This window comes from Thamnophis elegans, chromosome 14 (assembly GCF_009769535.1).
Source record: "Thamnophis elegans isolate rThaEle1 chromosome 14, rThaEle1.pri, whole genome shotgun sequence".
In the NCBI taxonomy this organism is placed as follows: Eukaryota; Metazoa; Chordata; class Lepidosauria; order Squamata; family Colubridae; genus Thamnophis; species Thamnophis elegans.
In genome coordinates, this window is record NC_045554.1 from 37,106,284 (window position 1) to 37,132,899 (window position 26,616).

The 26,616-nt window shown below is 47.3% G+C and overlaps 1 protein-coding gene across 3 annotated transcripts in view; it reads right to left on the minus strand.

Annotated features, from left to right (window-relative positions):
* The window catches only part of RIPOR1 (RHO family interacting cell polarization regulator 1), a 145,779-nt gene that overhangs the window by 8,537 nt on the left and 110,626 nt on the right, over positions 1-26,616 (minus strand). For all 3 annotated transcript variants that reach the window (XM_032230522.1, XM_032230521.1, XM_032230523.1), the window contains exons 4-19: positions 24,673-24,751; positions 23,363-23,386; positions 22,220-22,273; positions 20,370-20,522; positions 20,189-20,252; positions 19,001-19,044; positions 18,169-18,294; positions 17,926-18,074; positions 17,584-17,713; positions 13,513-14,211; positions 10,659-10,780; positions 8,050-8,230; positions 6,449-6,584; positions 4,633-4,794; positions 1,766-1,924; positions 647-843 (exon numbers count right to left, since the gene is read on the minus strand). In XM_032230522.1, coding sequence (XP_032086413.1) covers positions 647-843; positions 1,766-1,924; positions 4,633-4,794; positions 6,449-6,584; positions 8,050-8,230; positions 10,659-10,780; positions 13,513-14,211; positions 17,584-17,713; positions 17,926-18,074; positions 18,169-18,294; positions 19,001-19,044; positions 20,189-20,252; positions 20,370-20,522; positions 22,220-22,273; positions 23,363-23,386; positions 24,673-24,751 — 2,479 coding nt within the window. The remainder of the gene's footprint in view (positions 1-646; positions 844-1,765; positions 1,925-4,632; positions 4,795-6,448; positions 6,585-8,049; positions 8,231-10,658; positions 10,781-13,512; positions 14,212-17,583; positions 17,714-17,925; positions 18,075-18,168; positions 18,295-19,000; positions 19,045-20,188; positions 20,253-20,369; positions 20,523-22,219; positions 22,274-23,362; positions 23,387-24,672; positions 24,752-26,616) is intronic.

Sequence of the window (26,616 nt, forward strand, 5' to 3'; positions counted from 1 at the left end):
TGGCCCATCAGCGGCCAGCGGAGCTGAGAGCAGTTTCGGGCAATGAGGAGGTTGGGGAGGAACATGGGCCAGTCCTGGAGTCTGGGGGAGGCGCTGATGAGGGCTCTGCATCGGAGGAGAGAGGGGGCCAGGGCCGTCCAACATTTATCATGCACAGAGCTGCCAGATGAAGGGAACAGCTAAAGAACAAGGGTTGATTTGGGAGTAAGGCCACATGTGGACGACCAATGGCCCCTCCCATAGAAAATAAAAGAGAAGCGAAAGGGGAGTGGAGTTTGCAGGAGACAATTAGTTTGCTTAATTGGTTTGTGACTCTCCGAGACTCCTTGCCCAGTTTTGCAGATATCGGCTTGGCAGCTCTCCAAGCCAGCTAAGGTCTGTGATTGTAAATCCTCCCTTGAAAGACTTTGCTGGATTAAAATGAGCGGAATTCACAGTAACCTGTGAATTTTTTTTGTCGGGACAAGTAGTCTGCTTCGTGGTTTGGGGAAGCCTCGGTCAGAACAAATTGCAGCCATCAAATTTCATCATAAAATCCCAAGAAATGAAACAATTCCATTAAGAAGGTGTAATGTGACTGCATGCAAGAATGAGTCATCTGTTCATCTATCCATTCCCATGCAACAGTAAAAATTAAAATACTTGCCCGCTCCCGAAAACTGGAGTTCTCCGACAGGTTGCGCAATTGTGCTGTTACAGCCCCAATAACTTTGGTGTTTCCTTCCACCAGAAGCAAACTCAAAGCTTTCAGTCCGTCCTTGCGTAGCCGGCTTTCGGGAACTCGCTTCAGCGCCTTCAAGACCACATCTTGGTCATCAGAATTCAGGTTCTGTGCTAGCAGCACTGCGGGCCAATTAAAGGACAAGCGCTGGTATTAACAGTACGATTCAAGCTGGATCTTGCCCAAAGCAGGTGATAATATTCCAACTGGGGAAATCTCAAACCCAATCGCATTGCTTTCCTTCTGGATGGTTTTTAAGACGGTCCACGTTGAAAAAAATCTCACTTTTGAAATCACACCCGAGACCAATTTATGGCACTTAATTCATGGCAGCTATTCACACAAGCAAATTTGTTTGCCACCATACCCTTAACTGGTGTCCAAGCATATTTGGGGATTCTTGTATCCCAAGAGAACTATCTGTGGTAGCGCCACCATATTTTAGGAGGGTCCAATCTTAAGGCTTATGAGCTTCTCAACTTCTAGAATTCCCCACCCGCCTGTAGTCCACAAGTCTTAAAAGTTGCCAAGATTGGACACTGTTAAAATATTCATGACTGGGACAGACATGGGAACAAGGTCAGCCAATGAATAGGCATAGCAACTAAGTCAGCCAATGGGAGCTTAAACAGATCTGAGTCTGCGCAGAGAATTGAAACAGAAACTTAAGCAGTCTGCTGCTCTGAGAAGTAAACTAGCAGTCTGTCTGGGCTTGTCTGCTGATATGAAACTAACTGTTTGTGTTTGCCTGTAACTCTCCTGCCTTGTGTTTTACTTGGAAGAACCACCTCTTGGTATTGTACATTTATTCATCTATTCTTATGTACATAAAGAAGTTAACGAATCCAGCTGAATCAGTTATCTGTGTGTGCTTTCTGGATTTGAATTTATGCAACAAACTCAGAACCACTGAAACGTAGGACCAACACACTGATCTTCAGCAATACATTATTTTCTTTTTTGGAACTATTCGATCTTTTCCTGATGTCCCCCAGCTGCAAAACAGCTGCCCATCCCACCATAATGTTGCTAAACCCACATTACCTTCTTCAGCCAGCTCCATGATGTAGGAATCCAGTGTAACCACAGGCAGGACCTCAAAGTGGCTCCAGTATTGGAAGAGGGTGACTTGCTCGGCCTGACAACTGCCCTGACGCCTGGGCAACCTGTGCCCCAGAAGTTCTTCCACCAGCTTTACGCACACTGCAACAGGAAGAAGGGCACACGCAGAGATACTCCATGAATTAGTGTCATTTCTAGGAACAGAACTCTAAAACTTCCTGGAGTCACACCCAAGTAGTAGGTAAGTTACCATTTGCTGTTTGATAATCTAGCACCAAGGACACGAATCTAGACTTAGCCACAATGGAATAACTGCTTCTTGAGGAGGACTGAAAATATATAAATGATTGTGGATCCGCCCGCTTATGCCTCGAAACGAACAGTGTCCAACAAGTACAGATAGTCCTCACTTAGCAACCATTCATTCAGCAACGGATGGAAATTAAGAAGCACTAAATTAAGGGACTTAAGACCAGTCTTTCAAGTTGCAAGTTTTCCCCCCACTGTCACATGATCATGTGGTTTAGATTCTTCGCAACTAGCTGGCAGTTACAGCCCTACAGTATCCTGTGATCACATGACTGCCGTTTGTAATTGTCCCGCAAGTAGCAATAGCAATAGCAGTTAGACTTATATACCGCTTCATAGGGCTTTCAGCCCTTTCTAAGCGGTTTACAGAGTCAGCATATTGCCCCCAACAATCTGGGTCCCCATTTTACCCACCTCGGAAGGATGGAAGGCTGAGTCAACCCTGAGCCGGTGAGATTTGAACAGCCGAACTGCAGAACTGCAGTCAGCTGAAGTAGCCTGCAGTGCTGCATTTAACCACTGCACCACCTCGGCTCTCTCCCCAAGTCAGTGGGGAAGCCAAGAGGAAATCAAAAGTCACAGCCATGTGATACCACACTTCACGACCCACAATGATTTAGTTAATTGCAGCCAGAATCGGCAAACTTGACACCTGAAGTTGCACACGATCACATGTCTTTTCATTTAATGGCCGCATCAATTAGCAATGGAATTGCCCGTCCCAATTGTGGTCAGTAAGTGAGGATCATTTATATTGGTTTAGCTGTACATTTAAGTCTCACGGGCTTCCTATATAGGTAATGAAACATTATTTTTGGTAGCAATGCGTTTTGGATGTGTTTGTTGAAATAACACTATGCCAGAGAGAGAGAGAGAGAGAGAGACTTAAAATTATCCTTAAGGCAATTCCTTTATGAAATCCGAGCTGACTACTTAATGTGGCCATCTTGCTCATAAAAAAGGAAATTCATTAAAGGTAAAGGTTCCCCTCACACATATGTGCTAGTCGTTCCCGACTCTAGGGGGTGGTGCTCATCTCTGTTTCAAAGCCAAAGAGCCAGCGCTGTCTGAAGACGTCTCCATGGTCATGTGGCCGGCATAACTAAATGGCAAAGGCTTATGGAATGCTGCTATCTTCCCACCAAAGGTGCTCCCTATTTTTCTACTTGCATTTTTACATACTGTTGGCAGAAGATGGGACAAGTTACGCGGCACTAGGGATTCGAACCACTGAACTGCCAACCTTCTGATCGACAAGCTCAGCGTCTTAGCCACTGTGTCCCTCAGAAATTCATTAGGAAAGTGTAAAAAAGGTTGTCTCTAGCTCATAATTCAGCTCTTTGGGAGTCCCAGCTTAAAAGAAATCCCAAATATTCACTCCCTTAGGGCAGAAAATACAATATCAAGCAGTTTCTTGCAAGGAAGGTGGCTGTGAGGGTCTTTGCTGCTCTCAAAGTTTGATTGTTTTCCTGCGGATGTTTCATTATCCATCAGTGACCAGTGATGTTACTTAGCTGTAAGGTGGCAGGCTGAACCAAAGTAGGCCTCAAGCCTGAACCAAACTAGGGTTTCACGATATTAAGCTTGAACTGTTCACATAGAAATTGCAAAGTTTGCTTTTAGGACTTAGTGTGGTTAGACATCGGTTAGAAGGAAGTCTGCACATGAAATATGCTGAAGTAAAACATCTATTTTAGCCCATTTGCTGGCTTGGCTGTTAATCTGTTTGGTAGACACATATTGTTAGTTCCTCAAAACACGAGCTATGCATGTCCGTTAGCTGACCCATGTATTATGACATCCTGTAGATATACTTTCTGTAACTCAAGGGCAAATCTTGAGGGGTGTTTCCAAAACTAACAGATGGCTTTAGCTATCTAAGGAAGTTCCTGAATTTCACTCAATATTCAGGCCATTTATTCTGAACCTGCGCAAATTAACTTTCCTTCTCTGAAGAGCTGGCTTGAGTGTCCTGTCTTTTCCTACAACAGCTGGGCAATGCAACATCTGCAAGAAGACAACCAAGCTCAGAGAGCACCAAGAACCCCACAGTTCAACTCTAAGCTACACAAATATTCTCTCCTATTGGTACTCAGAAAGCTGCCATGGTGGCACAGTGGTTAGAGTGCAGTACTGCAGGCTATTTTTGCTGTTCACCGGCTGCCAGCAGTTTGGCAGATTGAATCTCACCAGGCTCAAGGTTGACTCTTCCTTCCATCCTTCTAAAGTGGGTCAAATGAGGACCCAGATTGTTGGGGGCAATAGGCTGACTCTGTAAACTGCTTAGAGAGGGCTGTAAAAGCACTGTGAAGTGGTATGTAAGTCTAATTGCTATTGCCTAGGAGTTAGCGATTTGTCCTTCCCATGTGACTCTGTCAATCATACATGATGTGTCTATCTTGCCTCCCAAAGCAGATCTCTGCTTTCACGGCAGACTAGATTCAGTGCACAGAGCACTCCACCATTTGAAAATCTAGAATCTGGAGAAGAGAAAGAGAGAGAAATAAGCAGGAATTGTTTTGAATGTAATACACACTCACCTGAATCGGCCAAGCCCGGCTGACGGTCATTGATGCGTGCTGTGTATTCGGCCTTAAAGTTCTGCATGAACTTTTCTACGGAGCAGGTGTACACATTAGGGACAGCCACACATCTGTCCCAGAAAGAGAAAACTCCTTCCTTCCACTTGGAGAACTGGACCACTGAGAACAGAAGCAAGGACCACAGTTAACCCTTCTGGTTATCCCATCACCATCCGAAGGAAAGTCTTCGCCTCGATTCACGGCCTTGAGTTTATGAAACTTTTTTCATTGTTCCATGGAAATAAGAAAGGTAAAGGTTCCCCCAGCGCATGTGTGGCTAGTCGTTCCCGACTCTAGGGGGCGGTGCTCATCTACGTTTCAAAGCCAAAGAGCCATCGCTGTCCGAAGACGTCTCCGTGGTTATGTGGCCGGCATGACTCAACACCGAAGGCGCACGGAATGCTGTTACCTTCCCACCAAAGGTGGTTCCTATTTTCCTACTTGCATTTTTAACATGCTTTTGAACTACTGGGTTGGCAGAAGCTGGGACAAGTAACGGGAGCTCACTCCATTACACGGCGCTAGGGATTCGAACTGTCGACATTTCTGATCGACAGGTTCAGCATTTAGCCACTGAGCCACCGCGTTCCTATCAAGTGCCTATGGAAGCACCTACCTATTAATGTTAATTCCACTCCATTTGTGTCAGAGGCACCATTTAAGGGGCTTCTGGATCAAAAGGATTAATCAATGACATTGTCATTGCCCATGGGACACCTGTGGAAGCTCCTTTCATATCATCAAGGAGCTGGAGCGAATGATGGGAGCTCACCCCCACTGAACAGTAGCACCAGGGTCTCAAACGAGGGCTTGCTACTCTCCAATCCAGCGTCCTAACCTCGTGAACCACTGCACTCCACCATAAATATTAAGTTATTCATACCAATGGAAATACACTTAAGTTTATCATCAAGGTTAGCCGTGGGATTCAAAAATGTTAGCAACCGGTTCTCTGCTCAGTTGCTGGATGGGTGTGGCCATGGTGGGCGTGGCCTACTCGGCCTCCTGCACTACAGCCAGGGGAAGGGATGTTTTAACCATTCCCAGGCTCCAGAGGCTTTCCCCGAGCCTCCAGGAGGGCGAAACCAGCCTGGACTTCCGGAAGGCCTGTTTTTCACCTTCCCAGAGCCTCTGCGCTACCTGGCATGATGAACGGGCTGTGTGGAGACTCCTGGGAGGGGAGGGGCCAGCCAATTCTGGCAACAACCAGTTCAGCAACCCGGATGCAAAATTAACATCCGGTTTGCTATTGGAAAACGGCTGTGCCCAAAGCTGATTGGCTAGCAATTTTGAGGTCACAAATACCTAGCTCAGAATTGGTTCTAAAAGGTTTGTTTCTTTTTTTCCCTCTTGATATTTTCAGGGAGGGTTTATTTTTTTGGGGAGGGCTTATTTTAGCACATGTGCTTAAAAGCCCGATTGGGCTTATTATCTGGGGAGGTCTTATTTTCAGGGAAACAGGGTATAGTGTCAGGTCACAGTACTTTTGACAGTGATAGTGTACATTTTGGATTCAAGTTCTGTTAAGCTACAGCTTGTTGTGCCTTAAAAAGACTTCTACTGTACAGCACAGTGGAGTTGTCATAGTAATGGCTTCACAGTACTCCACAAGGGGACTCCCTCTAACACAGGATTGGGATAAATACTGTACATACCCGGGCTATGCCAGGTTATCAGCTATATATCCTGCCAACATCTTCTGATGGCTCAGTGTTGACCCCATCCTCCCCAAGCGTCAGGGTATGCCAGGGCCTGATGTTGCCCCTGATCCTACCTTCCTCAGCAGAGCCGGCCATCCCTGCTCGGTCCACGATCAGACGACTGGCCATCTCTAGAACCTGCACATCTCTTCCCAGTCTGTCAAGGGCATACATTTCCTGGCAGCGGAGAGGACCAAAGTTGCCCAGCTTCTACGAATCAAGACACACATCGTAAAAGATGAGTCAGGAGAGAAGATGCAATGCCAATGTGTAGGGGGCAACCGGGCTTTTAACGTACACCATTCTGCAAAAGTCAGGGTGAACAAAACCAGCATAGCGGTCTGAAGTGCTGGGATTGTGTGTGCCTTTCCAAACACTTAGCTGAGAATTTAGAGCAAAGACAATGTATATTTGATTATCCATGTTTAATAATACGTAGCAGCTAGAACTGTATTTGCACAAAACTGGAAAAGTGAAGAGATCCCTACCGAGGAGAATGTGATTAGGAAAATATTAGAATGTGCAGAAATGAACAGATTGAAATGGGCAATTAAAGAGAAAGAACAAACTGATTATTATACTATGCGGGAATCACTTTATCGGTGGTTAGAGAATTAATATAAGAATTAGAAGTAAAAGTAGATGAGTAAAATATAGAAAATGTATTAATAGAGTTAATAAGAGTTAAATAAATCAAGAAGAGGATTGTTATAGTATTAGACATTTAAGGTATTGGTATTAAGCTAGGAATAGATTAAATAATGAATATGATTGTAAATTCTATCTTTTATTGCACAAAATATTTGTACCCAGATGACACACTGTTTAATGGAAGATGGATTATTGATATTAAACTTTTTTTAAAAATGTAACCAAGGGGATGCTGCAACTGTCATCAATGTGAAAAATGGCCATAATGGTCACTATATGAACTGTTGTAAGTTGAGAACTTCCTGTACTTCATAACTTAAGATCCATGTAAAGGTAGTTGTCAATTTACAACCACATATTTAGTGGCCATTCAAAGTTATAACTCTGAAAATCTTCTATCTTGGTGGGACCAAGAAAATGGAGCATTTCTGCTGTGCCCCCCTTCTCCCCTGCTCAACGGAACACCATTTTCCCGGGTGAGATCGGCCCCATCCCTGCTTGTCTTCCGGAAAGCTCTCAAAAGATGCTTTTTCCACCAACCCTGGGGAGAGTCCCATGCGGAGCCAGCAAACAGTTGTGTAATGTCAAGTGACAATTATTTTCTTGCTATCTTGGGAGTTTGATAGCAACAGCACTTCAGATTTATATATCGCTTCGTAGTGCTTTTACAGCCCTCTCTGAGTGGTTTACAGAGTCAGCCTATTGCCCCCCAACAATCTGGCTCCTCATTTTACCGACCTCGGAAGGATGGAAGGTTGAATCAACCTTGAGCCGGTCAGGATTGAACTCCTGGCAGTGGGCAGAGTTAGCCTGCAATACTGCAGTCTACCACGGCTCATACTTGTATGTTTCCTGTTCTCTTCATTTGTTTTACAGTTGTACTGTTTCTTGTGAAATGGGTGCCTGTTCGAATTGCCAAATAAACCGCCAAATTATGTCATTCCAGTCCATTGGGAAACTCCGATTTTAAAAAGATCAGGACAGACGCACGCCGGATGACAAAAACACATGTCTTCACACTCACTAGCAGCAAACGGTTGCAGTGGTTCAGGTGCAGGACCAGGGCCTTGTCAAGGAATTCGTTGCCAGTGGTCATGGGCTCCAAGCTGCCTTCAGAGCTCAGGCACCCAGCAGGGTCTTCAGACGCCGTGTCGGCAGTCCCTGGCACTTTGCCCACAGATGGAGCCTGGCCGTTGCTTGCCACCCTGTAAAGAGAGGCGGTAGATAAAATATAAGCTCCCTTCTTGTCTTCCATAAACCCTACCTGTGCTTGCCTATTGTACATGGTGGCCAGATCCAACTTAGAAGGAAAATGCAAAGGCTCAACCTGAATAAATCTCGCCCGTGATTTCTGAGCACTTCCAGGGTGGAGAAGGCAGGATCAAATTGGTGAATATTAAGACAGTTGGTCAAAGCAGGTTTCGAAGGATTTCTAGCAGGACTACAGATTCTGTTAACAGCTTGGTTCCTTATGGCATCTGTCCGGTGAACTCACAAGATTCGTTTTTTCTTGCCATAAACATGTATAACTAGACTGTGTTGTTTCTCTGTGTCATATACGTTGGTATGTACATAATTTTGTTATGCATTTATATTGTCATGTTTATGTAATGTAAAATTGGAGGTGGTGACCCTTTAGGAGCTGTGTGCAATGAAATTTCATTTTTTTTTAATGTATGCCAATTCGTATACATTCAAAATGGCAATAAAGTTATTCTATTCCATTCCATTCCACTCTACTCCTATTCCATTCCATTCCATTCCTACTCTTATTCTGTTCTGTTCTATTCTATTCCGTTACACTCCTACTCTTATTCTATTCCATTCCTACTCTTATTCTATTCTATTCTATTCCATTCCATTCCAACTCTTATTCTATTCTATTCCTACTCTTATTCTATTCTATTCCATTCCATTCCTACTCTTATTCTATTCCATTCCTACTCTTATTCTATTCCATTCCTACTCTTATTCTATTCTATTCCATTCCATTCCTACTCTTATTCTATTCCATTCCATTCCTACTCTTATTCTATTCTATTCCATTCCTACTCTTATTCTATTCTATTCCATTCCTACTCTTATTCTATTCTATTCCATTCCTACTCTTATTCTATTCTATTCCATTCCTACTCTTATTCTATTCTATTCCACTCCTACTTATTCTATTCTATTCTATTCTATTCCATTCCAACTCTTATTCCATTCCATTCCATTCCTACTCTTATTCTATTCTATTCCGTTCCATTCCATTCCTACTCTTATTCTATTCTATTCCGTTCCATTCCATTCCTACTCTTATTCTATTCTATTCCGTTCCATTCCATTCCTACTCTTATTCTATTCCATTCCTACTCTTATTCTATTCTATTCTATTCTATTCTATTCTATTCTATTCTATTCCATTCCTACTCTTATTCTATTCTATTCCATTCCTACTCTTATTCTATTCTGTTCTGTTCTCACTTGCAAATAGGTGTGTGTGTTTATGTGTATGTATGTGCGTGTGAGGGAGAGGGAGGGAGGGAGGGAGGGAGAACACAGAGAGAAAACAGATCTTGGTGGCAGTGTCAGCCATTGGCCACGGAGTGGTGCTGCTGCTGCATTTTCTGCCAGCTTCTACCTATTAGACCAGATGGCTTTAGAATGGACTCCCAACAGCTGCATCAGCACCGTGGGAAAAGCCACTGGCATCCTGTGGCAAAACCTTGCCAAGATAATCGCTTGGAGGGAGCAGGGTCCAGCCAGACACAGGCGATACATATAGTGCCGTGGGTAACTTTGAACGGTCCCCTAAATGAACTGCTGTAAGTCGAGGGCTACCCATATGCGGAGTTGGATATGGGTAGTTGCCGGCACCTTTAAACCAGCCTTTAGCCCAGCGGTCACCCAACTAGTGGTCCGTTGATCACTAGTGGTCCAAGACAAAATTTTGGTGGTACATTTTTTATATTGCACTAAATCAGGGTTCAAACTACGGTCCCTGGGCCGGATACGGGCAATGAACGTTTGTGTTGCTGCAGAGAGTCTCCCCCTTCGGGGTCTTTTTTGTGTGGGTCGGAGGGGGGGCAGAAATTCCGACTTGGGGTCTGCTTCAGCCTCCTGGTGGGGGGCTTTGGGTGAAGGCTGGAAGGAAGTTCCGCTGGTGGCAAAGAACTGGAGGGCCTCGTTCCAGTGGGGACTGCATCATGGCCTGGAACTGGCTGACCATCTCAGCCTGCTGAGCCTCCAGGTGCCGATACCTGGCCTTGGACTCCCGCGGGTCTTCCCTCTGCTTGGAAAGCCTAGCTCCTAGTCTTCAGTGAGGTGTTTCTGCTGAGCCTCCTTCTCAGTCAGATCCAATTTGAACTGAGCTGCTTTGCCAACTGTTTCTCGTGGCGGCTGATTAGCTCCAGCAACTGCTTCCTGTTTGGGCCCTAAGGAGTTCTGGCGGGGAGGCGAGGAGTGGCTGGGAGTGGCAAGGCGCCCTTCGGGGTGTGTGACATCGAGTTGGCCACGCCCACTTGGTCACATGACCACTTTGCCACGCCATTAGCCATATCATATTAGTGGTCCACGGGATTTAAAATTATGAATTTAGTGGCACCTGAGGTCCGAAAGGTTGGCGACCCCGACTTTAGCCAGTTCACTTACTTGTCGTCCTCTCCTTCCGAGTCTTCTGATTCAGAAGCATTAAGGAAGCTGAAACTCTCAAGCGCATGTTCCACTGCCAAGCTGGTACTGGAGGCTCGGCTCAGGCACAGGCCTTGTTTTTGCTTGTGGGGTGGAAATTAAAAACAAGTATTAGACAGGTTCTCTTTTGGGCCCTTTTCGGATCGAGCAATTCTCCTTACTCCTCTGCTTCTTGCTCTCCCGGGCCTGAGCATCCAAGTGTAAAAAGAGACAATACACTCACAACACAAAAACAATCTGTGTCTAATAGAAAGAGTGCAGAGAAGAGCAACCAGGATGATTAGGAGGGGACTGGAGGCTAAAGCATATGATGGATGGTTGCAGGAACTGGGCCTGGCTAGTCTAGTGAAGAGAAGGACTAGGGGAGACATGATAGCAGTCTTCCAATCTTTGAGGGACTGCCACAGAGAGGAGGGGGGTCAAGCTATTCTCCAAAGCACCTGAAGGCCAGACAAGGAATAATGGATGGAAACCGAACAAGGAGAGATTCAACCTGGAAATAAGGAGGAACTTTCTGACAGTGAGAACAATCAACCCATGGAACAGAAGTTGCCCTCGGAAATTGTGGGAGCTTCATCACTTGAGACTTTCAAGAAGAGACTGGACTGCCATTTGTCAGAAATGCTGTAGGGTCACCTGCTTGGGCAGGGGGAGGGGTTGGACTAGATGGCCTACAAGGTCCCTTATAATTGTTGACAAATGTATCTTGTATTTTTATGTATACTTGAGAGCATCTGCACCAAAGACAAATACCTTGTGTGTCCAATCACACTTTGCCAATAAAGAATTCTATTCTATTCTATTCTATGCTCAATTGTGGCCATAAGTTAAGGACTACTAGTATGCAAGCTGCCAAGAAACGGAAAGAAATGTAAAGGGAGGAGGAGTGGGGACCTGGCTTGGTAGCCAATATTCCCCCCTCCAAATCTGTCCCCCTGAAGAACGGTTACAGGAACTGGGCCTGGCTAGTCTAGTGAAGAGAAGGACCAGGGGAGACATGATAGCAGTCTTCCAATATTTGAGGGGCTGCCCCAGAGAGGAGGAGGATCAAGCTATTTTCCAAAGCACCTGAAGGCCGGACAAGGAGTAATGGATGGAAACCGAACAAGGAGAGATTCAACCTTGAAATAAGGAGGAACTTTCTGACAGTGAGAACAATCAACCCGTGGAACAGAAGTTCCCTTTGGAATTTGTGGGAGCTTCATCACTTAGGACTTTCAAGAAGAGACTGGATCGCCATTTGTCAGAAATGGTGTAGGGTCTCCTGCTTAGTCAGTGGGACTGGACTAGATGACCTACAAGGCATCTTCCAACTCTGTTAATCTGTTAATATTAATTTCCCTACCAATGTTCAAAGAGAAAGTGCCCAAAAGGTGCGTACACCGTTTCAGTTTTGGGCCTTAAATTTTCGGATGTAGAAGATTATCTATTCATTTGGGAGATGCCTATATTAGAGCAGTTCAGCATCTCAGCAAACTGGGTTTTCATTAAAATTCAAAGATCGCTAGAAAACCGTATTTGCATCCTCATTGGTTTATGTGAACCCGGAAGCCTAAAACTACAGTCTACCTGTTACAGCCTATGAACCAAGCAAACTTCTCTGCATTTCTCTGCAAGGCTTTGTGTTTGTGTTAGTTTCCTTCTCAAAACAACCAGTATGGTCCTCTAATGTTTAGGCAGGAAGTTAATCTTTAAAAGACAGCGGAAGCGTGTGAGTTGAAGATATCGCCTATAGTTTCCTTCCAAAGTTCACAGGCGCAGATGTGGTGAGAAATTTAACTGAAAATAATTTACTGCGCACAGGAGGTGTATAGCTACATCGTTCCCTTCCAGCTTTGTCTTCCTTCCTAGAACGGGTCAGAATTGTGCGAAACGTACATAAACAGAAAACAAAGATGCACAAATTGAGATAGCTTGCATCAAACCAGCTTTTGGATGGAGGAAGTCCAGAACTCCTAAAGGGGAGCAGTCATGCAAAATGGCAATTAGTAGATCGCAAAACATGAGTGGGGAATTTCCAAACTTAAATGCAGCCTTTGTTTTAAAAGCAGGAAAAAAATCTCATGGAATCGCTAACTCTCTTGAGATTTTGACAGATCTCGAGGAGGTGACTCAGAATCTTGTGATGTTTGGAATAAAGCCAAAAAAATGTCCCTGAGATAGAAAAGAGATTGCCAAAAATTGCAATGTTCAGTTTGATATTTCTTCCACAATGGCAGCCAAACGATCCTTGTGATCTCCAGTGATGAATTGTTCTCACTGTCAGGAAAGTTTTCCTTAGTTCTAGGTTGCTTCTCTCCTTGATTAGTTTCCACCCATTGCTTCTTGTCTTGCCTTCAGGTGCTTTGGAGAAGAGCTTGACTCCCTCTTCTTTGTGGCAGCTCCTCAAATATTGGAACACTGCTATCATAGCCCTTATTTTCATCAAGACTAGGCATACCCAATTCTAGCATCTGTTGGAATACGTTTTAGCCTCCGGTCCCCTAATCATCTTTGTTGCTCTTCTCTGCACTCTTTCTAGAGTCTCCACATCTTTTTTACATCATGGAGACCAAAACTGAATGCAGTATTCCAAGTGTGGCCTTACCAAAGCATCATAAAGTGGTATTAACACTTCACAGGATCTTGGTTCTATCCCTCTATTAATGCAGCCTAGAACTGTGTTGGCTTTTACAGCCGTTGCAGTTCACTCTCCTGGCTTAAAACACACCAGTATGAGAAGACCTTAGGGAAGTAGCGTTCAGTTTCTTTGCTGGTGCTACGAGAACCCCTCAGCTTCTGATGTGGTCCTAAGCTTTCTATCCCACTCACTTACCAAGAGGATCTCCTCAAGATGCTTGAGTTCCTGCTCCAGAACTTGCAACTCAGGGAACTGGCCCCGATAGTCATCCAGAGCAGAAGCCAGTGTGTTGATGGCCTCCTCCAGGCCAGAGTCCACAGGTTTGGGCCTTGGAGCTTCTGAGATCCCTGATGGCTGAAGCTGTCCTGAGACTGATGGGGCCAAGGTAGACTTGGGCTGTTGAACCTCTGGGGCTGGACCAGGCACGTCCTCACTCTCCTCTCTAACAGGGGCAGCCCCATCAGGCTCATCCTCTTGCTCCTCGTCCTCACAGATCTGAGCGTCCAGTGGCGAGCCCACACTTGGGGGCATGGAGTTCGTTTCCAAGGGCGGGGCACCCCAAGGGCCAGCCTCCTTGGGGACAGGACACTCCCTCTCTTCTGCGATGGGCGAGTCTACACTTGCTTCGCTGATCTGGCTGAGAGTCCGGGCATAGGGCACGTGTCCGTTGGCCATGGCGGCCTCCTCTCGGATTGCCGGCTCCTTGTCCTCGGGGTGGGTGAAAGCGATTTCAATGGCAGGTGCAGTGGCCTGCACTGCAGGTTGCACAATAGGCCTGGGCAATGAATGTCGGGCACCTCCGGACAGCTGGGGGCTGGAAGAGTCATCGGATGACTCCGAAGAGATGGACCAGGCTGCCCCATTCTCCAGTTCCTCTTGCTGCCGCAACATGTTCTGAAGAAAACAACGACATGGGTGAGATACAACTGCACTGAGCATCGCACGTCAGAATGAGCCCACAAGCAGAACCTCTTCCACCCGCAAACACACTCGTTCACCCCCCCCAGGCCCAACTTTGCCTTCTTCTGGAACATCAACGGGTCTTCTTCCTTGACCTGATGTGCCAACTCCAGGGAAACCCAAGGCTGCAACTAAATTAACCAAAACCGGTTCCAGCTGCTGGGTCCCTTTGTGTCATCTTGCAAATGACCCCGAGGGGAGCAAAACATACATATTTGCATTTTTATAAGAGTGAAACCTTATGCTGACTATTCTTAATAACAGCCTTCATCGAACCTCTGAGATGGTGAAAACTGCTTCCGCCAGGCTCCGGAGGCCTTCCGGGAGGCCCCGTTTTCCCGAGGGCCCTGCACATAGCTTGCATCCAAAACGGGCCGCATGGAGACTCCTGGGAGGTGAGGGACAGGGCCAGCCAGGAGTCGGCTTTGGAGGTTCTCCGAACCGACAATAACGTTAGCTATGGGTTCTCCTGAACCCGGGCGGACAGTAGCAGGGGTCTGCACACAGCCCACTAACCCTAGGTTGCCAACGTCTTCTTTAAAGGAAGACCTTTCATGCTAAATCATATGATGTTCCGCCCCCCCAACCAGTGGTGAAATTCAATTTTTTTTACTACCTGTTCTGTGGGCGTGGCTTGGTGGGCATGGCAGAGGAAGGATACTGCAAAATCTCCATTCTCACCTCACTCTGGGGCCAGCCAGAGGTGGCATTTGCCGGTTCTCTGAACTACTCAAAATTTCCACTACCGGTTCTCCGAACTACTCAAAATTTCCACTACCGGTTCTCCGAACTACTCAAAATTTCCGCTACTGGTTCTCCAGAACCTGTTGGATTTCACCCCTGCCTCCAACCCCCGGCCTGCAGGAGTAGCAGCTAGTAAACACATAATCAGGACTGACAACTACAAGCCGACAAGACAAAGGAAGCCCGTACAGTTCACTACTGTCAAGTACCACTCATCTACCTGAGCTCTGCCAGGTGCTACGGACTAAAGGAGAGGTTAAAGCAGAGGAAGCTCCACTGTGGGACACCAACGGTGCGGGCACTTACGCAACCCTGAGACGCCTTTGTGCTGAGCTGCACCGAGGAGACGTCGCTGCACGAACAGCTCCACGGCAGCCTTTCCAGGACGGTCTCTTGGAAGACGTCCATCAAAGCCCGCCTCTGCTTGGGGACCGCCTCCCAAGGCAGGCTCTTGAGCAGAGAGAGAGGGTCAACCATCAACACCCAGAACTTCCAACCTCGGTTGGGCTCTCTATGTTACTGCTTATGGCAGGGGTGTCAAAACTCGATTTCACTGAGAGCTGCATTAGGGTTGTGTTCGGCCTTGGAGGGCTAGGGTGGGCGTAGCCAGCTCAATGTCACTTTTGTCAGGGGCGTCCGAGCGCTCTGCCAGTGAAAACAGGCTCTCAAGCTCTATTTTCAGCTGCAACGGCCTCCTGCAACCGTCTGCCAGTGAAAATGGGAGCCTGGGAGGGCCGTATGCAGCCCTCGCGAGCGGTTTTTCACTGGCAGAGGGATCGCGGGCCGATCCTTTGCCGTTCAGCCCCCGGGCCTTGAGTTTGACACCCCTGGTTTATGGGATCAAGGTGAAGAATGCCCTACTACTCTGCAATAAATCTAGCTGTCAGTTAGAAAGGTCGGAGTAGTTATTCTCCTTCCTTTTGGAGCGTTTCACGTACAAAGAGGAACATCCTTCACCTGATAAAACGCAGTTTGTTTTGGACTGCAAAGGAAAAGGTTTTGTTTTCCGTACTTTTTCTCCCCCCACCTTTTTTTTCCCCCTTGACGTGAATCAAAGCATTCACATCGTTTTTTCTGAGATCCACATATGGAGTTCAAATGAAGTGCTGGAGATACACACACATACACACACACCGGAAATAGACAGGGCCAGGATTAAACGAGCCAGGGCAGATCAAAATAAAATTGGATTAAATCAAAGTAACTTAACCAGATTAGCACCATTTATTCCACCTATTTCATTATACGTTAAATTCAATTTTTGGAGAACAACTTTTTGAGATCTCTGGGGACTGCAGCCAAAGCATCAAGGGCTAGCCTTAGTTGAATAATCTCAGATTGCGTAAATCCCTGTCGTAATCTATCATTTCTAGAAGTGGTTAAAACATAGATTTCTGGGTTAGCTGAAGCAAGAAGCTGTGTTTCAACCTCTGATTACAGATCGAGATTGCAGAAACCAATTCAAGATTACTTCCTGGTTGTTTGGTTTGAATGCGCTAAGAGCTGTGATTTGACAAATCCTACCCCAAGTCTAATGTCTAGAGCACTGATGGTGAATCTTTTTGGCACCAAGTGCCCAAACTGGAACCTGTGTGCATGCGCACACACCGGAAAACTGAAGACCAGCTGGCCGGCGTGTGCATGCCTGTTTTTTGGCCATTTTTGGCTTTTTTCAGGCCCTTTTCAGGCTGTTTTCAGGTCCTTTTCTGGGCCGTTTCCCGGGCCATTTTCAAGCCAAAAACAGCCCGAAAAATGTCCTGAAAACGGACTGGAAAACAGCCTGGTTTTTGGCTGTTTTTAGGCCATTTCCTGGCGCCCTGGCTCCTACAAAAATCAGCTGGCATTGGAAACCAGAAGAGCAGCTGGCAACGGTGCGCATTCCCACAGAGAGAGCTCTGTGGCATGAGTGCCATAGGTTCATCATCACGGGTCTAGAGATATAAAAACACTTAAGTAGACAAACAAGTACGAAAATGTTCTGCGTTGCAGGATCCAGTCTGATTCGGTCGCTAGGATGAAAGGTCTATTCTTCCAAACGGTCAAATTTGTGCTGAAGCCCATCATCAGTTAACTTCTCTTTCTCTCCAGAAAACGTGCCTGGACTGTTGTATGTGTTATATTTGTATAATTTCCAGGAACAAAAGACCCCCAAGGGAGTCTGGCCTGCTCTGAATTAAAACTTTTTTTTGAACACTAACTAGACTTTGTGGATAAGACTGAAGGAGTAGAGTGATGCATAGTTTCTTACTGGACACAGATGACTTATTCTCTGGAAAAAAAAACCTTGGTGTATGTGTTCTGTTAAGATACAGCCTGTTGTGCCTTAAAACGGCTTCTATTGTACTGCTATAAAATGGTTTCTACTGTGCAGTGCAGTGGAGTTGCCATGGTAACGGCTTCATAATGCTCCACAAGGGGGCTCCCTCTGGTAAGGGGGGAGTATCCCACATTAGAAATTACGTTTGGTCTGGATATTTCCCCCTTATAAATAAATAGCTGGGCAACGCCGGGTTATAGATTATTATCTTAATAAATGTAGCACCCACTGAAGGAGTTACTCACATAAAAGGCTTGTTCTCTCATGGAAGGGGTATCAGGTGGGCTCTGGTTGTATGTGGAGAACCGCTTGTTGACTGTCGATGTCTTGTTCACAGTACTGGCAGAAGACGGCTGGTCCTCCTTATCAAACGGACTGATGGAAGGAAAGTGTCGTAGTTAGTGGAGAAGAAGGGAAAGTGAGCCGATGGGAGAGGTGGACCCACCTGCTCTTCACATCACTTGGAAGAGCTTCAAGGAGACACTATGGACTCTCTCACCGGAACCCTTCGTTCATCGTGGCCCACTTAAGACACCCAACAACGTCCTAAGAACAGAACAAGCCCGAAGGCGCAGAAGAGCACTCACTTCCAATTGACCTCCAGGCTTAGCTTGATTGTGCCTAGGTCATTGATGTCAACTGCCACCACTTGGGGCAGGGCTGCAAAGAGATCCTTGGTCTCGCAGGAGACATTCCCCACCACTACATGGCTGGCCAAGCTCTTGAGTTCCGTCACCTGAAAGGAGAAAGAAAAAAGCGGAATTATCGTGAGTAAGGAAAAGACATCTTCTTCTAGGTAGGAGTCGTCTGACCAGGGAGACATCAATCACCTTGATGGACAGAAACTCTGTAATAAGAGGCAAGAAGATCATCTCCTCACTATCCCAGACTTGCTTGCTGTTGGCTTCAATGCGACCCCGTAGTTTCCATCGCTGGCGCCCATACCTCATGAAGATCTACCGAGAAGGAGGAGGAATTTGGGTAACAGTTAGATGACTAGCAATAAGATGCAGTCTCACAGTTTTAAGCCAGCTTGACTGCAAGCCTTCCTGGGATAACAAACAGAAGGGACAAATTCACCCTATTCCTTAAAAGGTAAAGGTTCCCCTTGCACATATGAGTCATTCCCAACTCTAGGGGGCGGTGCTCATTTCTGTTTCAAAGCCGAAGAGCAAGAGCTGTCTGAAGACGTCTCCGTGATCATGTGGCCGACATGACTAAACACTGAAGGCGCACGGAACACTGTTACCTTCCCACCAAAGGTGGTCCCTATTATTCTACTTGCATTTTGACATGCTTTCGAACTGCTAGGATGGCAGAAGCTGGGACAAATCACGGGAGCTCACTCCGTTACGCGGCGCTCGGGATTTGAACCACCGAACTGCCGACCTTTCTGATCGACAAGCTCAGCGTCTTAGCCACTGAGCCACCTTCCCTATTCGCATTCCTTCCCTATTCCTTAAGTAATAGCAACTTTCCAACCTCTGGGGTGACTCTGATATGAACATCTGGAAGGCACCAGGCAGCCACCCAGTGTCCAAACCCCTCAAGGCTGTCAGTGAGCAGAAAACAATCCCCTAACTAGCTCCCATTTGCGAATTCAACATTTCCCGCAACCCCGTATGTTCTATTCCCTCCACCACCCGTCTTGTTTTCACAAACCTCATATTGGTCGCCTGCACAAAGCCTAGCAAAGCCAGCCAATCCTGCAAGAGAATGACAAGACAAGGCATAAGACATAACAAGAGAAGACACAGCAACATTAGGACTACCGAGGTGGCCCACCCAGGTAGTCCTTATGCTCCTTCATAAAGAATCAGAAAGCAATACATTATAAGGTCATCACCATCCCTGTTGTGGACCACCGGCGGCCAGCGAAACTGGCAGCAGATTCAGAGAGTGAGGAGGTTGGAGAGGAACATGGGTCAGTCCTGAAGTCTGGAGAAGGCTCTGATGAGGGCTCTGCATCGGAGGCAGAGAGGGGGCCAGAGCCTTCTACAGTTATCAACTGCCTTCGGAATCGGACATCAGTGGGGCAGAAGAACAGCTGGAGCCTGTTCCCAGTGTGCGCATGTGCAGAGCTGCCAGGAGAAGAGAACAGCTAAAGAACAAGGGCTGACTCGGGAGTAAAGCTACAGGTGGACGGTGAATGGCCCCTCCCAAAGGGAATAAAAGAGGAGCGAAAGGGGAAGGGAGTTTGCAGGAGACAATTAGTTCAATTCATTAGGGTGAAAGATCTGTTCCTGACTTCTTGCCAAGTAATTGCTGCTACAGCATGGCGTTTGGAAGATATTAGCCTGGCAGCTCTCCAAGCCTGATAAAGGTCTGTAGTTGTCAAAATCTCTTGAAAGGCTGTTGGCCGGGACTTTGCTGGAACGGAATTCACTTTAAAACTAAATAAATGGGGGTTTTACCAGGACAAGGAGTCGGCTTTGTGCTTTTGGGAAGCCCTGGTCAGAACAATCCCATCGCTTTTCTCCAGATGCATTTATGAGAAAACTTAGCGATCTGGAGGAGACATCCAAAGGCAAAAGTGTCTTCTCCTGCTGCTGCGCCAAACTATCTCCTATACTCCTCAAGGCTGTAGTGAAACCTGGCCCTGAGTTGAGGGGAGGATGAAATAGCCAAGTAGCCTTGAGTCCCTTGTGGGGAGGAAGAGACTGAAGAGTGATTGTCCCTAGAATTTCACAGTATTTATCTAATCGTTATGCAATCTGTGCTTTAGTTGGGCAAGATTCCTGTCTACAGGCAAGCAGCAATAGACATTCCACTCTAATCGGCTCATTGTGTCATTTCTGATTCCTGACAAGGTGCTTTTAAAAATGGCAGATGTGGTTTGTCCTCTCCTACCTTTCATCTTGATATGGAACTCTCCCAACTGGCTTTCCAATTCACTCTCCAACAGACACATGTTCTGCATGGGGAGAACATCGACAACCAATTGTTAATGCCGTCAACCCAGGAACTCTCCTCTTGTTTCCCCTTCCCCAACCGATTTCTCGCTCCCCGAGTGCCAGCCATCTTGACTCACTTCTGTGTACTCCTTGTAGCCCTTGCCAGCTTCAGCCAAGCTCTCCCGGGCCTCCTTGCTGCCAGGGGAACCGGCTGTGTAGGCCTTGACCATGTTGTGGGCTCCGTCCCGGAGCCGTCGCTGGATGCAATACGCCTCGTAGAGCTCATCAATCTATTGAAAAGAAACATTGGAGGGAGAACGAGCGTGAGGAGCTGCAAAGTGGTTGAGCAGAAAGGTGAGGCCGCTGTAAGGGCCCCTGCTGACGTATCCAGAAGGTTTGACTCGCAGACCACCCTGGGTTACGCAACAAACTATTTTGTCTTCAAAAGGCTCTTCCTTATCTTTACGGAATTACAACATATCAGGGGTGGAAGGTCTTCTTGTCCATCCCCCTGCCCAAGTAGGAAACCCTATACCAGGGATGGCAAACCTTTCCGCCACGAGTGTCGAAAAGGGAGCGCAGATGCGCACGCTCGTGGTCTCAACCTGGAAGAGGAGCTGCCCAGAGGGCATGCGCATGCTGGCATGCCCAACAAACAGGCCAACCAGTCTTCCGGTTACTAGCATGCATGCATGCGCAACAATCAGCTGGCCATGTGCACGCTCACGCCAGAAAATAGAAAACCAGCTCTTCCAGTTTCCTGCCGCATGCACGAAGGCCAGCTGATCAGGGTGCGCGCATGCGTTCCAGAAACCCGAAAGAGGAACGGGTGCCGTCGCACATGCCAGGTGACATGGCTCCACGTGCCACTTCAGGCTTCGCCATCACGGCCCTATACCAATTCCGGACCAATGGCTCTTAGAGCCGAGGTGGCGCAGTGGTTAAATGCAGCACTGCAGGCTACTTCAGCTGACTGCAGTTCTGCAGTTCAGCTGTTCAAATCTCACCGGCTCGGGGTTGACTCAGCCTTCCATCCTTCCGAGGTGGGTGAAATGAGGACCCAGACTGTGGGGGCGATATGCTGACTCTGTAAACCGCTTAGAGAGGGCTGAAAGCCCTATGAAGCGGTATATAAGTCTAACTGCTATTGCTATTGCTATCTTCAGTCTCTTTAAAACCTTCAGTGACGGAGTAGCCATAACTTTTGGGGAGCAAACCATTCCACTGCTTAATTGCTCTCAGGGATAGGAAATCCCTCTTTAGCTCTAGGTTGGATTTCTCTTTGATAAGCTTCCATCTGTTACTTCTTGTTTTTTAATTTCTTCTTTTCCTTGGGAAAAGCTGTGGCTCAATAGCTGAACCCAGATTTTACATACTAAAGAGACCTCAGCATCTGCAGTTAAGAAGGATCAGGTAGCAGGGAAACCGCTTAGTCGGAAATCTTTGGAAAGTTGCAACTGAATCCCCCAGGACCACGATTGAGAACTTGTGCCACGCGTGTCACAGGTGGCACACGGAGCCATATCTGAGGGCACGTGAGGCATTGCCCTATGTTAGCTCCTGCACAAATGATCACGCTGGCCCGCTGATTTTCGCCCTTCTGGAGGGCGGGGGGAGGCCGTTTTCGCCCTCCCCAGGCTTCAGGAAAGCCTTCGGAGCCTGTAGATGACAAAAAAGGGGCCCAAATAGAAGCCTGGAGGCTTGAGTGAGGCCTGCCCACATGCGCTGGGGGAGGGGTGCTGTGCATGCATGCATGGGTGGGAGAGGATTGCATTATGGGTGTGGGCACGGACGCTATTGTGCGCGTGTATGCCCCTTTGGCACCCGAGCAAAGAAAGGGTCGCCACCACTGCCCTCGGATGCTCAAGGTTTCAACTAAGCAAAATAGGCCCATGTTTACACAAAGGCATAATTGATGAAGACAATTTTAAAAAAACGACAAGCTTTTCTTGAAACGGCAATGGTGGATTTCAGAAACGGCAGGTACCTTGCTAGCATGAAACTCCAAACGGCGCAGGAATCGCTCGATGGACTTGACTTGCTGTGAAAGTAAGAAAGGAGCGTCATTTTGAAGGATCTGGAAACCCAACCGGGGAAGGAAGGTAGCAAGATAAAAGGTTTCTATGTCCAATCCAGAGGTGGGTTCCTACCAGTTCGTACCTATTCGGTAGAACCGGTTCGTCAAATCTACCGAACCGGTTAGAAGAGGTTCCACCAGTGGACCCGGAAAGTAGGCCACACCTACAGAAGAGGTTCCAAACTTTTTTTGAAACCCACCACTGGTCCTTGGATATGATTATTCTACACTATCCTGCTCATATTTATAAAACTCAGTGCCTCTGTGAAAGGTAAGGATGACTACTGCGTTTGTGGTGCAATCAGAACATTGCGTGTGTTGAAGTTGTTTTAACGCAAACCAAATATGCCTTTTAAAAAACAAGTTTACATCATATTCTTATGCATGCCAGTGCTATGTGTGAGGTGATTTAAGTGGTTCTGACAAGTGTCGTCGGCATCTTCATATCCGGTCACATGGGCGGCAAGCCGCTCCCATCCGGTCACATGAGTGGCAAGCCACTCCCACAAAGGAGGCCACACCCACAGAGTAGGTTCGAACAATTTTTGAAACCCACCACTGGTCCAGTCGTGTCTGACTGTAGAGCGTAGTGTACTACGATAATGGCAGTGTGCAGCATCCTGAAGTCACATGCCTGTTCCTTATTTGCTGCCCAAACCCAAGGAAGTTGCATGACTTAGTTTAGCAGAGTTACCCTGGCCCTCCTTCAGTTACTGATTCCAGGAGAGAGGAGCAAATTCCTACATCTTAACTCTTTTAATCCTCTGAGGTTGCTTCGAGGAAGCAAAAGATTTGAGGCAGCAAATCCTAGAGGGAGGAGAGGGAAGGAAGGAAGGAAGGAAGAAGGGCGGAGGGTGCAGGGTTTCCACTGAATCAATGAACTGAACCAACGTCAGCAAGATCACTTGGCAAAGGCAGAGAGAGGGGAGACAGATCCAAGATCAGGTGGGACAACATTTTGTGCTCAGAAACAGACGAGATGCAAGAGGGGGCAATCCTGTCCTGCCTAACAGAGTCCCTTGGGTTCTCCGCTTCCTTCCCAGCGTGTCTTACCTTGTCAAGGTCATAGAGGAAGCCCTAAAAAAGAACAAGGGAAGAAAGAGACAGTCAGGCACTTGAAAGAACTGCTGAATACATGCCAGTAGAAGAGAATATTTGTAGCTCAGGGCTGAACTGTGGAGTCCTTGATGCTCTCGGAGTTTGGTTGTCTTCTGGCAGACCTTTCATTATTCAACTAGTTGAACAGTTGGGTTATGAAACTGAAGATGTTCCCTAGCTGGGTAATGAAACTTCTGCAAGAAAACAACCGAGCTCCGAGAGCACCAAGGACCCCACAGTGAATACACGGCATCATATTAGGCATTGCAACATGCTCTTCTGAGCGTATATTTTAAAATTGCACCTCTGATGTTATGGAAAGATGGTTGGAAGGACCATCTTTCCATGGGCAGTGGGAAGTATGTACCGTGTAGGCTTTACTCATGTACATATTGGGTATCTGCACCGAGGTATTTTTGTGGGTGTCTACTGGGGAGATCCTGTGCACAAATATTCTGGCCAGCCAGCGGCCAGTGGAGCTCAGACAGTGGCAGACTCAGACAGTGAGGAGGTTGGGGAGGAACAGGGGCCGGTCCTGGAGTCTGGGGAAGGCTCTGACGAGGGCTCTGTGTCGGAGGCAGAAATGGGCCCAGGGTTGCCCGACAGTTATCAGTTGCCTTTGGAGTCAGACATCAGTGGGGCAGAAGAACAGCTGCAGCCTGTTCCCGATGTGCGCATGCGCAGAGTTGCCAGGAGAAGGGAAGATTTAAGGAACAAGGGCCGACTCGGGAGAAAAGGCACTGGTGGACGGTGAATGGCCCCTCCCATAGGGAATAAAGAGGAGCAAAAGGGGAGTGGAGTTTGCAGAAGACAATTAGTTCATTTAATTAGTGTGAAGATTTGTTCATGACTCTCAAGAGACTCCTTGCCAAGTATTATCTTGTACAGCAGTTGTGTTTGGAAGATATCAGCCTGGCAGCTCTCCAAGGCTGATAAGGTCTGTGGTTGTAAATCCACCCTTGAAAGACTGTTTGCCGGGACTTTTCTGGATGTGAATGAGAGGAATTGACATGAGCTTAATAAAGAGGGGTTTTGTCGGGGCAAGGAGTCTGCTTCGTGATTTGGGGAAGCCTAGGTCAGAACAATAAAATGCATGCAAACCAGACATGTAGCACCATCGCCATCTGGTCCACAGAACTGACTGGAAGGTCAGCCTATCTGCACGACTGAGGACTGGAGACTCTCCATGGAACCCTTACAATTTGCAGGGAAAGTCTTGCGTCCATCAGAGCCGGGCAGTGTCTGACAGCTACTGCGCCACTCACCAAGCGAGAATTCCTCTTGGATTCACGGATCTGGATGCTCAACTTCTCCAGTTCCTGCTGATGCACTTCCAGGTAAGCACTGCAAAGAAGGAAGAAGAGGTGGAAGAGACTGAGCACAGAACACAGAGTAACACTCCCCTGCAATCGTTTGGAAGATTAGAGACAGCAGCAGCCTGGCTCCCCAATTCAAGGGATCGTTTGTGCAGGATGTTATCCTTGGCAGTAAAAGCCGAGAACAAAATATTTCCTTTCCGTCGATTCCCACCGCGCTATCCACACTCTTGATCTACAAGTTGAACTTTAGGTTGGAGGGGGGGGGGGGAGAAATCTGTGTCAACTGCATGTACACAAAGCTGAATTGCCTTCGAGTCAATGTTGACTCCTGGCAACCAGCTGGACAAGTCCTTGCAGGGTTTTTTTGAAAAGTTTTTTTTTAAAATTTTTTGTTCTCTATTTACAATTCTAGGCATACAACGACATAGTTATTATTCTTTTTTACATTCGTCGTTCTTATACCTTTGTCATTCCATTTAACAGGGTTATAAACATACCATTTGGGTTGCTTTGTTTACCATCCCTCGCCTGTTTTGACACCACCTTCTTTTCCCTTTCTTTTCTCCCTCCCTCCTTTCTTTACTTCCTTTCTCCCTCTCTCCTTTCCCTTCCTTCTTCCCTTACCTCTCCCCTCCTCCTCTCTTCCTCTTCCCCTTCCTACCCTCCCTCCTTCTCCCTTCCATCTTCCTCTCCTCACCTCTATCTTCCTTCCCTCCTCTTCCTCTCCTCTCCTCCTTTCTTCCCCTTCCTACCCTCTCTCCTTTCCCTTCCTTTTTCCCTTACCTCTCCCCTCCTCCTCTCTTCCTCTTCCCCTTCCTACCCTCTCTCTCCCTTCCATCTTCCTCTCCTCACCTCTATCTTCCTTCCCTCCTCTTCCTCTCCTCTCCTCCTCTCTTCCCCTTCCTACCCTCTCTCCTTCTCCCTTCCATCTTCCTCTCCTCACCTCTATCTTCCTTCCTTCCCTCCTCTTCCTCACCTCTCCTCCTCTCTTCCCCTTCTTACCCTCTCTCCTTCTCCCTTCCATCTTCCTCTCCTCACCTCTATCTTCCTTCCCTCCTCTTCCTCTCCTCTCCTCCTCTCTTCCCCTTCCTACCCTCTCTCCTTCTCCCTTCCATCTTCCTCTCCTCACCTCTATCTTCCTTCCCTCCTCTTCCTCACCTCTCCTCCTCTCTTCCCCTTCCTACCCTCTCTCCTCCCTTCCATGTTCCTCTCCTCACCTCTATCTTCCTTCCCTCCTCTTCCTCTCCTCTCCTCCTCTCTTCCCCTTCCTACCCTCTCTCCTTCTCCCTTCCATCTTCCTTTCCTCACCTCTATCTTCCTTCCCTCCTCTTCCTCTCCTCCTCTCTTCCTTTCTTTTTCTATTGTGGTAGGTGTCAGTTTTCTTGACAAGATTTCAAAAGCGCTTTCCTCGTGCCTGCTGCCTAGGGCTGAGAGAGAGGGGTGTGACTGGCCCAAAGTCACCCAGTTGGGCCTCGGGCGGAACTAGAACTCCCAATCTCCTGGTTGGTTCCTTAACCTCTATATCAGTGAGGGCCAACCTTTTCGGCACCGAGAGCCGAAAAGAAAGCATGCGCGAGGGGGGGCACCAAGTACCAAAAAGGGAGGACTGTGCATATGCACGCTTGTCTGGGCCGTGAAAAGGAAGATCTGCCGGAAAATAAACTTCCAGTTTCTGGCGCGCGCATATGCGCCAGCCAGTGAGTCTTCCGATTACTGCCACACATGCACACTGCCAATCAGCTGGCCGGTGCACATGCGCATACGGGGAAATGGAAGCTCTTCCGGTTTCTGGCCCTGCCGCAGGCACAAAGCTGATCAATGCATGCGCATGCGCGCCAGAAACCCAGAAGAGGAACGGGTGGTGCTGCATGTGCCAGTCGACATGGTTCC